At 46.2% G+C, this 15,322-nt stretch overlaps 1 protein-coding gene across 1 annotated transcript in view; it reads right to left on the reverse strand.

Annotated features, from left to right (window-relative positions):
• The window catches only part of BMP6 (bone morphogenetic protein 6), a 146,443-nt gene continuing 131,121 nt past the window's right edge, over nt 1-15,322 (reverse strand). Inside the window, exons 3-7 of the mRNA XM_007524254.3 lie at nt 9,723-9,871; nt 9,021-9,215; nt 2,778-2,854; nt 1,668-1,778; nt 1-1,580 (exon numbers count right to left, since the gene is read on the reverse strand). Coding sequence (XP_007524316.1) covers nt 1,431-1,580; nt 1,668-1,778; nt 2,778-2,854; nt 9,021-9,215; nt 9,723-9,871 — 682 coding nt within the window. The 3' untranslated portion in view covers nt 1-1,430. The remainder of the gene's footprint in view (nt 1,581-1,667; nt 1,779-2,777; nt 2,855-9,020; nt 9,216-9,722; nt 9,872-15,322) is intronic.

The following is a 15,322-nucleotide window of genomic DNA, read 5'->3' on the forward strand; positions in this document are numbered from 1 at the left end:
TGCCTTAAAGGAAATCTTTATTAATCACGTCTGGTTCACAGATGTTCTTTAAAAAAAAAAAACTTTCTAGAGAAGCACAACCCTCATGAGTGGTTTCTGCTTTGCATCATGAGTCTTGTATTAAAATCAAAGTGGTACAAATTTGTTTACACTATGATGCTTTCTAAATAAAATTTTTTTTAAAAAAAAGGTCTGTGCTTTCCTTAGACAATACAGCAAAACAGGTATAAAATAGACAATAAATTATAGCTTATATTTACAAAAAAACTGTTAAGTACAAATAGTTATAGATCATAAATGTATTTAATCAATTTAATATGAAATCTGCTTCCAAGTACATGATTGTTAAAAAGACATTTAGAAATAGTCTAAGACTTGAATTTTGCTTTCTACAAGAGAAAACTGACTTAGGTTCATATACAGTGTAGCCATCCAACCCCTTTCTCTACCCCTGTAACATGGTATGTACTGTAGATCAGGGCTGTGGAGCCTTTCCCTGCTAAGGGTCATTTGGATATAGATAACATTACTCACAGGCCATACAAAATTATCAACTTAAGTAGCACTTAATGTTGCTATGAAAAAAAATGTTCCCCACTCCTGCCGTAGAAGAAAAGTGGAGGAGCTAGTTTAATGAAAGAAGATGTCAAAGCTGATGAACGTTCCGGAAGTCAATGTGCTTTTTCAAAGAACCATTCCAAAGAAAGCTGCAGGACTGCTTTCCTGGGCTTTTTCACCTGGTTTAAAACAGTGGCTGCCGGGAGTGCTGCTCACCTCTCAGAACCTCACTTCAGAGGGTACTAGGCCAGTTTTCGTTTCTAGCCAAGAGAACAGCGACAGGGAAGCCACGGAGTGTGGAAACCAGAGGGACTGTTTTGACTGAAAAATGTTTTCACACCCATGGAACTCCAGCACAAATACCCAAAGGGCAGCGTCTGTACAAAGGCACTTCCACAGCTCTGGTTACAGGGCTGTTGATCCCCATGAAACTGACCTTCCTGGGATGAGATCTACAAGTAGAGGCATTTTCCATAAAATTTGTTTTTGAGTAACACTTATCAGGCTGATACTTTAGCCAAGAACACTTGTACTCCTTGAAGAGTATTTTTTTTTTCCTTTTTACTTGCTAACATCACAATAGCTTAATTCAAAGCTAAAACTACATTTGTGGGTGGTGGGGGAGACCCTTCAAAGATACATCCCTGCAATTACCAGACTGTTTTACAGACATTCAAACTTAGCTTCCTACAGACCAGCAACTACTTGTGAGCAAGCTGTCAACAGGGTCCTTGCAAATCCTGGGCAGGAAGGCACCAGCCAGCACCAGGTAGTGCCACACCTCCTTCCACCCCCACCAGACTCCAGGGCTCTTAAGGCACATGTAGCCCAGGAATCTGGGATGGCATTCGTGTTCCTGCAACCCCTTTCAGTTAGTGGCATCCACAGGCCCTCACAACCATATTCCTGTATTTTTTCAAGATGACGTTGGAGTTGTCGTCAAAGTAGAGGACAGAGATGGCGTTGAGTTTCGTGGGTGCACAGCAGGGTTTGGGGACATAGTCGGGATTCATGAGGTGAACCTGTTGGGCAGCAGAAGTGGGGGAGGAGGGTGTCACCAGAAGCACCCCCCTGGGTGCACTCCTTGGGACTGAGGGTGGGGAGCTTACCAGTGTCTGCACGATGGCATGGTTGGTGGCATTCATGTGTGCATTCAGTGGGAAGGAGCATTCTCCGTCACAGTAGTTGGCTGCATAGCCCTTGGGAGCAATGATCCAGTCCTTCATTTAAAGCCAAAGGAAGCAACAAAGAAGCAGTGAGCATACACTGGTACATCACCTGCACACAGGAACTGTAGGTGAGTGTGGCCAAGTTCATACTCAAGTGGCAAAGCCAGGCTATAATATGGTGGCTCAACTAGTGCCCACAGACTCATCTGCTCTTCCAGCCCATGCAGCTGGCCTAAGGATTCCAGGTCACCACAGTGCCACCTGCATATGGACGGTTGTCTTCTGTCCCTGGTCACCTGTAATATATTGCTTTTCTTATAAACCCGGGTGGCTTTCAGATGAGGGGTGAATGCTTGAGTGCTTGACGGTGGTCTGGCAGGTCAGGTCTGATCTTTCTCAACACACTGCAGTCCACATGCTAGAGACTTTGAACAAAAGAGGGAAGAGCACTGGGGTATGGTTGTTGATTAAGGAAATGGCCCAGGCGCCAGAAGAGGTGCCAGCAAGGCTATGAAGATAGTAGGCAGGACTTCATCCTTTTGGGATCTAAGGGGGTGTGTGTGTGTGTGTGTGTGTGTGTGTGTGTGTGTGTGTGTGTGTGTGTGTTTTGTCCTATTGGGATCTAGGGGTGTGTGTGTGTGGGGGGGTGGTTTCTAGTGCTTCCTGGGGAGCCAAAACCCCTGAACTAGGATCTCAATAACAACTGCTGTCAGGACAACTACCAGATGGTTTTTCTCATCTGTGGAATCTAGAGAATTGATATACAAGAATTTGGAAAACAAAAAGCACAAAAGAAAGCAAACTGTTTCTAACAGGAGAACTATAGTGATTATCTTTGGGAGATGGGAGGGTTGGGGACATGGAACTCTGGTGGTGGGTGTGGTGTGGAACTATACACTGTAATCTTAAAATACTACAGTCCACTATTAATCACAAAAAAATCAACAACAAACAAAAGACAATTGCTTTCAGGAAAATGACATAGAACCACGCTCCTCTCACCCCTATCCTGGCCCAGCTGGCCTCCCTGATCCCCCTGCCTTGACCTACCTGCCATCCCAGGTCTTGGAAGCTCACATACAGTTCGTGCTTCTTGCAGGCTGTTTTCAGCTCACTGCTGTTGTAATCTGTGGGGGAGATGAAACATGTTAATATCTTCCTTCACACACATACCCAGGGTGTCCGTGCATGGGGTAGTCATGATCAGGCCATCAGACAGACCAAATGCTTGGTGTTTTCCTCTGTCACTTTGGGTCACTGTTGCCAGACTGGCATGGATGCCTCATTATTGTCCTGAATGGCTCCTTTAGCAGGTGTTTGTGAGGAGTTTCGTGTGTGCCAGCTCTAGAGGGGATATGCCCAGAGCCCAACATCCCTGGGGCTCCTACTTGGGGACACATTCTTTAGATGACAGTACAGGTAGGAGGCACTCTTACAAACAGGTATAGTCTTAGAGCTGCAAAGGGCTCCGCAGAGTATTGACGGGAGGAACAGCAAATGAAGCCTGGCTAGGGGCCAGTGTGTGTGCAGGGAGGCACTATCAGGGACCCCCATGCTGACTACTGGGTTGTATGCTGTGATCTGCACTGCAGCCTGGCTGCCATATCAGACCTGACAACTGCTGACTGGTTCCTGCCTTGGCAGTCGGGTCCCCCAAGTTGGCCTTTACCTTGCCATCCAAAGGGGAGGGCTGCCCTGGTTTCTACCTAAATGACAGGCCTCTGCTTAGCACTGGGGAAATGCGAAGTCAAGACAGATTATCCTCTGAGAAGTTTTAAAAATTGAGGTGGGTGGGTGGGGGCCGGGTGGTGGCACATGCACAAGGACCTGGGTACAAACCCCTGGTCCCCACCTGCAGAGGGGAAATTTAATGAGTGTTTAAGCAGTGCTGCAGGTGTCTCCATATCTTCCCCTTCCATCTCAATTTCTATCTCTACCCAATAAATAAATAATAAAGTATTAAAATCTATTTAAAAATAGAGCTGAGGTGGTAGGAGCCGGACCCACAACTAATATCCAATGATGTTCTGAACAAGGCCCTATGGGGGTCAGAGGGCACCGTGGGGTGAGGGTTGGGGGCAAAGGCAAGTGGTGACATTGAAAGAAAGCAGCAAGATGATGCTGGAAACAAGTGACATAGCATGCCAAGCACAGTAGCTCAGACTCAGTGTGTATTCTAGATGTGGTGGGAGCAAGGCCAGCCTAGACAGGCACAGCTAACAGGCAGACCATTTCAGCAGACACAGGAAGGCAGGGAAACTGGCGGGCGGGAAGGGCAGTCACTAGCCCCCGACAGGGCAAAGAAGTCACAGAGTTGGACAGATGCAAACAGAAGAGACTACAGCATCAGGTTGAGGAAACAACACATAAGGACCTGGGTTACAACACACAAACCCCCAACTCCTACTTGCAGGGAGGGTGTTTCACAAGCAGTAAAGCAGTGCTACAGGTGTCTCTTTCCCTTTCTCTATCTCCCTCTTCTCTCAGTTTCTCTGTCTAGTAAATAAATAAAAATTTAAAAAATAAAATACGTTAATTTGAGATAAAAATGTATATATACACAATGGAATATTACTTAGCTCTTAAAAATGGTGAATTCTTCACCTAATCTTAGATGGACTTGGAGAAATCAGGGTGAGATAATCTAAAAGAAAAGGATGAATATGGGATGACCCCACTCAGAAATTGAAAATAGTAACAGAAGGGAAAACATAAAGTAAAATTTGGATAGGATTTGGTGTACTGCACCAAAGTAAAGGACTCTGGGGGAGAGGAGAGTGTTTAGGTCCTGGAACATGATGGCAGAGGAAGACTTAGAGGGGGCTAGAGTGTTATGTGGAAAACTGAGAAATGTTAGACATGTACAAACTACTGAATTTTGTTGTCAATTGTAAACCATTAGTCCCTCCAATAAAGAAAAAAACATCTCTAGGTGGGGAGATAGCATAATGATTATGCAAAAGTCTTTCATGCCTGAGGCTTTGAGGTCCAGGTTCAGTCCTCCACAGCACTAGTATAAGACAAAAATGAGCAGTGTTCTGGTCTATCTGTCTATCCTTTTCTCTGTACTTCTTTCATTAAAAATAAAATTGGGAGTCGGGCATTAGCGTAGCAGGTTAAGCCCACGTGGCACAAAGCACAAGGATGGGTGTAAAGATCCCAGTTGGAGCCCCCGGCTCCCCACCTGCAGGGGAGTCACTTCACAGGTGGTGAAGCAGGTCTGCAGGTGTCTTTCTCTCCCCGTTTCCCTTCCTCTTTCCATTTCTCTCTGTCCTATCCAACAATGACGACATCAGTAACAACAATGAAACAACATGGGCAACAAAAGGGAAAATAAATAAATATTTAAATAAATAAATAGGGGGCTGGGTGGTAGCGCAGCAGGTTAAGTGCACATGGCATAAAGCATAAGGACTGGCCTAAGTATCCTGGTTCAAGCCCCTGGTTCCCCACCTGTAGGGAAGTCGATTTACAGGTGGTGAAGTGGGTCTGCAGGTGTCTCTCTCTCTCTCTCTCCCCATCTTCCCCTCCTCTCTCCATTTCTCTCTATCCTATTCAGCAACAGCAGCAGCAATGGCAAAATAACAACAAGGGCAACAAAAGGGGGGGAGCCTCCAGGAGCAGTGGATTCATAGGATTCATAGTGTAAGCACCAAGCCCCAGCAATAACCCTGGAGGCAAAAACAAACAAACAAAACACCTAAAAATGTAATTAATTTTTAAAAAGACAAACTGAAATTCCTAGCCCCTTGAAAGGATTATAAATGGTGGAATTACAGGCCCATATCCATCTGTCCCCAGCACTGGATGTCCCATTTGACAGGAATTGTTACACATGTCACAAAATGTTTCTGAATTCTTACTTGCCCAAAGTCTCTGTACTAGCAGTCAGCTAGCAGACAGAACAGGAAGCCTCAAACTTGCCACAATTTGTCACACAAATTGTTTCTCCCCAAGATATCTTGGAAAGATCCAGACACTTCACTGACTCAGGATCTAGATTCACACATGGCACTTACTGTTCCCTCAGGGTAATCACCAGACCCCTAGAAGACAGGGTAATGAGCCCCAAGAGAAAGGTGTTAGAGAAGAGGGTAAGTGGTAGAGCAAAGGGCCAAGCAGAATCAACTGAAGGAGTGGGGGCAGGTGGAGAGCAGGAGGAGGTGACCTGGAGGCAGAATAAGAACTGCCAAGTTCCCTAGAATCCCTCACAGCCTAGGGACCAGGACAACATGCTCATGCAGTCAGTGAAGCTTCCAGAGGAGAGACACACCCACTGGGGAGGTGAGACCTAGCCAGTCCACCATGTTTATTCAGTCAACAGCCTCAGAAGAGAGAGGCACATGGGAACAAGGACATTATGGGTCAAGCCTCTTGTCCCTACATGTGTCTGGGGAAGTCCAGCTCAAAGGCCACGGACAAATGTCATAGTAGTTTCCGGTGGGCAGTGGAGAGGACACTGAAGGGGCTCTTGGGCTTCCCCTGATCACCCATAGTCCTGTCTCAGCACATTCAGTTCATTTCCACAGACAGTGATAATTCTGCCAACCACACAACACCCAAGGACGGGCCATGCCACAGTGCTATTCTCCTCACCCAGATGCGGTGGGGTTGCAGAGGGATGATGGTGATGGGGAAATAGGAATTCATAGGAAATAGGAGCACACAGTAGAAGGAGGAGGGCAGCAGAGGCTAAGGAATCTCTTGCTCTGGTCTGCTAGAAGGTTTGCAAAGGATATCCACACCAGAGACTTCTGTCTCTGCAGCATTTGTTCCCACTGGAGGCAAAGTGCAACCAGCCAGTCAGCCCACTTTTCAGCTGGCTTTTGAAATCCCTTTAAAAAAAGCGTCTTTGTCTGCATGTCTATTCTCCTTAAAAATAAGGAAGAGGCCAGTTAAACAGAGCGGCAGATCAGGAGGTGGTTAGAGAACCTGCATGCTCCTAGCCCTGGACTCCTCTGACACTGAATATGACAAGATGTTCCTTCCATCTTTTTTTTTTCATTCAAAGAAGAAAAAAGTGAGATATCAATGGACCCAGTAATCAGAAAAAGCTTTTTTTTTTTTTTCTGGTCAGTTAAAGACTGAGGGGAAGTGAAGTGAACCCTTATTATTAATTCCTTCTTAGGGCCAAGGCTCAATGTATCTGTCATGTATTTTTCCCTCTCTATGTTATATGAAGGAGCGATAGAAATTTGGAAGTACTAGGATGGGGTGCAGGGTGGTGGGAGGAAAGAAACCCAAACCAATCAGCTATACTTGCAGTTGATTACAAAACATAGCAATTCTATTCAGATTAAATTCAACCTCACCAAACTGAGATGCTGAGAGAGACTTGGGGGAAACAATAATTGGGTGACATCCCTGAAACCGAGATCAGAAGACATGTTTTCTCAATTTCAAAGAGTTGGTGTGGGGGTACTGAATAATTCAAGTGAAATTTTAATTTTAAAAAGCAATCAATGTTACGAGAGCTGCCTTCATGTCTGAGATCTTGTCCCAAACTGACCACAGTTCAATAATGAATGGAAGGCCACCATAGGCAGATGCCACCATGAGGCCCCAAGGGAAAACACAAAGATTACTAATTCTCTCCGGCAGACTTCCTCTGAAGCAAATAAAAGGAAGTAATCATGTCTTCTCCTTTTTAAACCCTCACCCTGTTTCTAGTGGTAAACACAGGAACTCCCATACTGAGTGAGGCTTCCAAGAAACACCAGCTAGACAAGAAACAAAATGCCACAGCTCCCCCCTGGGGTGAGTTTCAGGCCCTATAGGAAAATAAGGATAAAATAAATGGCACATGAAGTCAGAAACTAAAAGGAAGATGCTTCTTCCCAGAGAGAAATTGGGTACTTTGGGCAGTGGCATTAACTCTTTCTGTACACCAAAGGTGACTTCCTAAAAGTCACCTAGGAGAACTGATTCAGCTCCCTACAGCACCATACCTCACCTTGCCAGGGTCCCCAATATATATGTTCCTGACAGCCAGGTGCTTCAACTCTGAACTGCTGTGAGCCAACCAAAGTTTGTCATCTAATCTCGGCAAACCTGTCAACACCACACACCTGAGACGAATGGACAACCTGAAGCTGAGCAGATGAGGTCTGTCCAAGCCTTGGGGCTGAAACCAGTGAAGCATTCTCTTGATGGCAAATCTTCAGATTTGGTCCCCAAATTGTCTAATCAGTAACAGGAAACTAATACTTAGAAACAGGGTCTGGAAAGTGAGAGATCTCTGGGTGTGGGTTCAGGGCTTCCTGGCTCTGTGAGAGTGTATGTTCAGACAGGTTGAGTGTCTGGGTCACATTTTTGTTTTGTTTTTCGCCTCCAGGGTTATTGTTGGGGCTTGGTCCTGGAGGCCATTTTTCCCCCCTTGTTGTTATTGCGGGATAGGAAGAAATTGAGAGAGGAAGGGAAACCAAAGAATGGGAGAGAAAGACAGACGTCTGCAGATCTGCTTCACTGCTTATGAAGCTACCCTTCCTGTAGGTGGGGAGCCAGGGGCTCGAACCAGATTCATTGGCGGTCCTTGTGCTTCGCACCATATGCGCTTAACTCACTGTGCTACTGCCCACTCCCCTGGGCTACTTCTTAAGAAAGTACAGCTAGGAGGGCTTTTTTTTTTTTCCTCCTGAGGAAGGTGGGGGTCATAGAATCAGCACTCACATGGGGTATGCTATATCCCTCCCTCACCTTTTGGGCCTGCCTATTCTGGGTTCCATTCTCTCCTCCAGGTGAGCACAGGCTCACCTATTTTTACTGCAGCCACCATAAAGTATCTGTGGCCAGGGAGACAGAATGTGACACTACCACTGGTTCTTGCCACCATGGGAACACCTAGATGCCCTCAAGAAAAGGAAAGAGAATCAGGAGAGTGTGCTTGCTCTTCTCTCAGCCAGTTGCATAAGCAGTAAGCCTGCCTCCTGAGGTGTCAGGACTGCCTCCACCTCTTGAAATGGAGGCACTAACAAGATTGTGAATGTCACCCAGTCCCACTCTATACCACTTCCTGGCCCCACGTGCAAGACAGACTGAGCCTGGAGCTTCCCATAAATAAGAAGAGTTAGGGACACCTGGCAAAAGAGGCTTTCCTAGACTAACAGAACCACAGAGCCCTGGAGCCCACAGACTCCATCTGCGAGTATCCGGAGCTCCCCTGCAGGCCTGAAAGCCCCACTGGCTCAGGACATCTGTGGGCTTTCTACCTGTGTGCCAGCACACTTGAAGTACTGGCAGCTTCAGGCAGGCACCGACATCCATCCCCAGTCCCTAACCCCCGCCCCTACCTACCGGATGCACTGGTCACCCTGGGCATCTCCTGGGCCTGTGGGGAGCGGTTGCGACTCTGCTGCCGACGGCGAGGGGTTGACCTGGGAGTGCGCACATGTGCCTCGCTGACTTTGAAGAAGGCCACCATGAAGGGCTGCTTGTCATAAGGGCCGTCCCTGCCCACCAGGCCTGCAGCACGGGGGTTGATGCTAAGACCTGAGGGCAGACCACAGAGCTCTGCTGAGTCCTTAATCACCTTCTTAAGGTACTGGGAAGGGAGGGCAGAGAGGACCCCCAGGCATGCTCTGATTCCTGGGTGCCCTGAGGACAAGTAAAGGCAAAGCACTCCTAAGTCCTGAGGACAGAAAAAGGTGCTCTTTGTGAGAGCTATGTCCTGCTTGGGCTGGACTGGTTTTCCAGATCATTCTTCCTTCTGATCTGCTGAATGTCTGAAGCTGGAGGACTTCTAGCCCCTGCAGAGAGGACACTGCTTCCCCCCCCCCCCCACATCAGCATCAATTTCTACCCAACTACCCTAACTTCCCCTTAGTCCCCCAGAGCCCAGGGCCATCTCACTACCTCCAGGTGCTTCCCAGGTCCTCAGGGGAGAGGTTCTGCCTTTTAACAGCAGTGTGATGGGGCAGGAGAGGCAGACACAGATGCTGGGGTCCCCACCCTCACTGCTCAGAACCAGTGAAGTGATTGCTGTGTCCACACACTCACCATCCCGCGTCACCACACTCAACTGAAGCCCCATGTTGTGCTGTGGGGTTACCACCCACAGGTTGCCAGTGGCCGTGATGTCAAACTCCAGCCAGCCTTCTTCAGAGGCCCACACGACACGAGTGTCCAGCAGGAAGAGGTCAGAGTCTCTGAGGAGAGAGGAGACAGCACAGTGAAGTCCCCTTCTCCCACCTGGGCCCTGCATTCAGAGAAGCAAATTCAGCCTGGGTCCACCCTGCAGAACCACACATGATAATCTGTGGGGTCAGACAAGATGCATGCAGGACATACATAGAGAAACTTGGCCAAGTACTAAGTGAAGACATAATCAGTCCTCAGGGATCAGCTTTTCTCTGAACAGAGGGACACTCACCTCTGCCAAAAAGCCTGGCTCTACTGATTCTAGGAATCAAATGGCAGAGCTGGAGAGATGATGACAGGATATAGATGATCTATTAACAGCTGACAGATGACTGATGGGTGATAGCTAGACAGATGAACAGATTGATATAGTTAATATATAGATGATGGACAGATGACTAACTGATGATAGGTTCAGAAATAGATCAGTGGATGGTGAATAGTTAGGTGACAGGTGGATAATGGAGTGACAGATGATAAAAATCAAATCAAACCACTGCTTATGTTATGACAGAGGAGTTCTAAAGAGAACAAGTAGTGGGGAGTGAGGAAGAGGATTAAAGAAATATTAAAATCACAACTGACACCAGCATTCACTGAGTTGTGACTTGAGTTGTGTTTGGGACCTGGCAACCTCTGTGTTAGTTTGTGAAATCAGGAAACATAAGGAGCCGCATCAGTCCTGCAAGGTCCTCACAGCTTTCCCTCTAATCAGGCCTGTGGGCAGTGTGTGGGGAACACTGAGCTCTCACCATGGTCTATGCCCCCATATGGTGGGGTGTTCCATTCTCTCCTCACAGCCCTGAGCTAGGCAGGGTTCTGGGAGGTCAACTCAACTTCATTCCTTCCAATGACTCCACAAGACACAATTCTGTTTTGTTTATTTATTTATTTTTTTTACAGCTTTTCAAGAAACCTACCCCTCAGGGCTGTGGACAGATAGACTCAAGTGACTTGAGAGTTAGTCACCTTCAGGTGTGGCAAGGTCACTATGAATTCCAGAAATGGCTTGGAATTCTCAGACAGGGAAGGAGGAAGATTCATCCCTCTTTGCTTCAGTTCTGGAAGAAATCAATCCCCCTGGACCTGGAACTATTCTGCTACACTATCTTACAGGACAAAAGAGCTCACTTTTATGAACAAGAGGATCTGGGTTTGATCCTCTGCACCACACGGGAGCACCACGGGCAACACCAGGGATGCTCCATTGATGGTGGAGTGGTGGTGTGGTGTGCCTTCTATCTGGGCCCCTCTGAAATGAAAGGAATTGGGGGGGGGCTTGGCCTTTGTGTTTTAGAATCACACATACTCAAGACCTTGGGATAGAATCAGTTTAAGATGAGCATCATAATGCTATTAATCTTTTGTTGTTTTGTTTTAGATACAGGGAGGAGGAGGGCAAGGGGAGAGAGAGAGACACCACAGCAGCAAAGCTTCCTTCTATGTGCTGGGGGCCAGGCTATAACTTGGGTTATATGCATGGCAAAGTCGCACTCTCTCCACGTGAGCTATTTCACTGTCCTAGCATACATGTTTACATCAGTTATAAGCACTTTGATATACTTTGTTTTACTTGACCCTCATCATAGCAACCCTAAAGGGAGGTCAAATGTCATTGTCCCTATGCCCCAGCAGGAGAAACTGAGGCAGATGTGAGGTTGTGGTTATGCTGCCAAGATCAAAAGCCTACTAAGTGACAGAACCAGCAGGTGACGCTTCCCATGATGATAAAGTGCCTTTTGAGAGACTTCCTGGGACAAATGAATCAAGGGCCTCTCTGTTCCATCTCATACTTGGGAGGCCGGCGAAACATCTGAGTTAGAAACTACAGACTTCTCAGAGGGGAAGCCAGCAATTGTTCCTGCTGATGGGGCTCAGACAGAGATGGGAGAGCTCCTGTCATCTTTTCCACGCTCAGAACCAGGGGTACAGCCAGAGGAGTTTACTCAGCTGTGAGGCCGAGTCAAGGGGCCACCTTCAGCCTGCCCTCTTTAAAGCACCCCCTGGCATGCCTATGTCACACCCCCTGGTGACAAACTGCCTCTAGTGCTGAAGGGACTGAGCAGGGGGATGGGGAGGGTGTTCATGGAAAACAGCAAGAGGGAACCACCAGTCCAAGGCTTTGAAGTTAAGATGTAAGAGGACAAGGTCTGCTCTGCAGGTCCAAGCCCCCGGTCCAGAAACAACAGACACTGGACCACACTTGGGGTAAGGCCTAGAACCAGGGAGGTGCAGGCACATTCCAAAAGACAGGCTTTTGGGACAGAAGACTGCCCTGGAGCAGGAGATCCATGTGCATAAGCCAGGGCCAGTGCCAAGGATCACCAAGCCTTCAATGATGTGGCTGCGAGAAAATTTCCAGGGATTTGCACCAAGGATGCAGACAGACATAGTGCAAGGGCAACAGGAACAAAGCTGGTAGAAAGAGCTAGAGTGAGCTATTTTAAAAAAATCATTCCATAACACCTCCCTTGGGGTGCTGGGGCTCGAGCCTCTGTCTTCAAGGCAAAAGCACGAGTGTGCTCTACAGCTCTGATTTCACAACCTTGATCTCTTTTTTCCATATATATCCTAAGGAAACAAGCACAGCAATTCAAAGAAATCTATGCACACCTATGTTCATAGCAGTACAGTTTGTAATAACCCAAGCCTGGAAGCAACGTAGGTGTCCAACAACAGATAAGTGGCTAAGAAAGTTGTGTTACATATTCACAGTAGAATACTATTCAGCTGATAAGAATGATGAAGTCATGTTTTTCTTTTCTTTCTTTAATATTTTATTTATTTTAATGAGAGAGAGAGAGAGAGAAGAGAGAGCCACTCAGCTCTGGCTTATGGTGGTGCTGGGATTGAACCTGGGACCTTGGAGCCTCAGGCATGAAAATCTCTCTGCATAACTATTATGCTGTTTCTGCAGCCTGAAGTCATGTATTTCATCTCATCCTGGAGAAAGCTTGAAGAAATCATGTTAAGTGAGATAATCCAAAAGGGTGAATATGAGACAATAATCTTACTTGTAGACATAAACAGCAATAACAAAGGAGAAACACAAAGTAAAACTTTGGCTGAGTTTGGTGTGTTGCACCAAAGCAAAGGATTCTGGGGAAGGAAGTGGGGTGGAGGGATGGGGTTGGAGGCTTTGGAGTTCTGGTACATGGTAGAAAAGGATCTGCACTAGGGGTGAGAATTTTTTTCAGACACCACAGTGAAATGAAATATTTTATATCCATGTGTCAACAAGTTTACTATAAACCATGAAACCCCCCCATCCAATAAAAAGGACAAAAACTAAAAAACAAAAGCCTAAAACAACCGAATCTTTATTTTGTGAGTGTGTGTGTGTGGGGTGTCACAAGGGCTTCACCCATTCCTGGTTTACTTTTTCAGAGACGGAACAAAAGAGAGAAAGATAACACAGTACTGAAGTTTCTGCCAATGCTATAGGGTTTGGGCTCAAACCTGGGTCACACACGTGGCCAAGCAGGTGCACTATCCAGGTGAGCTCCTTTGCCAGCCCATTGCACCTGCTCTTGGTGATCACACTATAACTCTCAAGTTCATCAGAATCCTCTAGAGGGTCTGTGGCACAGAATGCTGGACCCTCCTGAGAGGTGGAATGATGCCTGAAAAATCTGCATTCCTAACAGGGTTCCTTGTTCCACTGCTTATCTCACGTAGAGTGCCACTAATCAAAACCATGGTCCCCCTGCTATTTATTCATTTACTTAGAGAAGGAGAGGAGAGGTAGGAAGACAGGAAGACGGGGAGAAATACCAAAGCACCATTCCATCATGAATGGAGTTCCCTCAGTGCTGTCCTTGGTGTGCTCACATGACGCTGGTGATCAAACTCAGGGCCTCACACGTGCTAAGGAATGCAGTTTACTTGATGAGCTATCTCTCTATATACATATATATGTATATACACTTCACGTGGTAGGTGTTGCTTCAACTGCTCTTTAGATTTAACATTAATAAAATAAAGGTTTGAATGTCCTATAGATTGACTTTCCCTGTGGGGATCTGGAAAAAAATCACAGAAAACAACAAAAAAAAGAGGTATGGGTGGATTTCCTCACTGTCTATTTGAAACACTTGAAACACACACATAATTTTCTTTCACCGTGATCCCACTTATCCTGTGGATCAAATCCAGATAAATCAAGAAATTCTGCCACTGTTTCAACATGTGCCAATCTTAAAAGTCCGAATTCTCATCACCAATCCTACATCTCCACATCTGGTCCAACACTGGGAAATAAATGAGTACAAATACTATTAATGTGTGATTTAGAGACAAGGTATTTCAGACTCATCCCTCCCACGAGTGGCCTCCTACAAAATTAGCGATCTGGAGGCATAACCACATCCACCTTGCTCTTGGGAAGGAGTAGTTCAGAAGGCAAGACTTCCAAACTCAGAAACCACTTTTCTTTTTCTCTTACGTGTTTACCAAGTGGATAAGCAGTTTCCAAACAACAGTTTCTCTGGCCCACCAAATCCTGGCTTCTGTTCTCTCAGTTTTTTTTGAGTATATACAAATTTTTTTGTATGTATACAATTCTTCCTGAACACTTAACAGTCAACTTTGCAACATCCTCTTCACCAATATGCCTTTGCAAAGAATAGAATGTACATGCAATCAGAGATAAGGTTTACTAACTTCTTGAGCTTTACAAAAAAAAAAATTGCAAGCAGACCATTCCAAATGTAAGAAGTATGCACTTGACTAAGATGAGACTAACTAGTTAGATGATCTGAGTTGTGGGTCACTGATATTGTCTCTTTTTTGGGCCAGAGGAACAAATGTTGAAAAGATCAATGTCTGCGTGAGGTTCAGGCTGAGTGCCTCAGAGATAATCCAGTCAGCAGGGAGACTCTACGCATCCCTACGGGTTAGACCTCTAAAAACCAGACACACACAGAGAAACAGGTGTGGCTGGCCCAGTGACAAAAGGCTTTGTTTTTGCCCTGCCAAGACTGCAAACTACAATGGTGTATTTCCATTATGGCTTTCTCAAATGTACCCTTTTTAGTAAATCACAGACATGGCTATCGCAGGTTTATCTCAGTGGACAGTCCGTGTCACAACAGCCGGCAGACTGAAAATCCAGCTCAATCCGCAGAGCCTTTAGTAAGCAAGAAATGCTTCCCAAGGTCACCCTTCTCCTAGACCCTGCAGCCAGATCAGGGACTGGGTTCTGCTCCGGTTTCCACTTTTGTATGTTTGGTAGTTTATTATAAAGATTTCTAAGAAAAATTACACATACACACATTTTAATTGCCAGGGTCATCACTGGAGCTTAGTGCTATGAATCCATTGGCTCCCAGCAGCCATTTTTTTCCATTTTTTTTTCTTTTTATTATATTTGATAGGACAGAGAGAAACTGAGAAAATAGGGAGAGACAGAGAGGGACTCATGAGGTGTCTCCCTCCCCTCAGAAGTGTAAAGTGGGGGC

The sequence above is a fragment of the Erinaceus europaeus genome, chromosome 4, assembly GCF_950295315.1.
Source record: "Erinaceus europaeus chromosome 4, mEriEur2.1, whole genome shotgun sequence".
Taxonomy (NCBI): Eukaryota; Metazoa; Chordata; class Mammalia; order Eulipotyphla; family Erinaceidae; genus Erinaceus; species Erinaceus europaeus.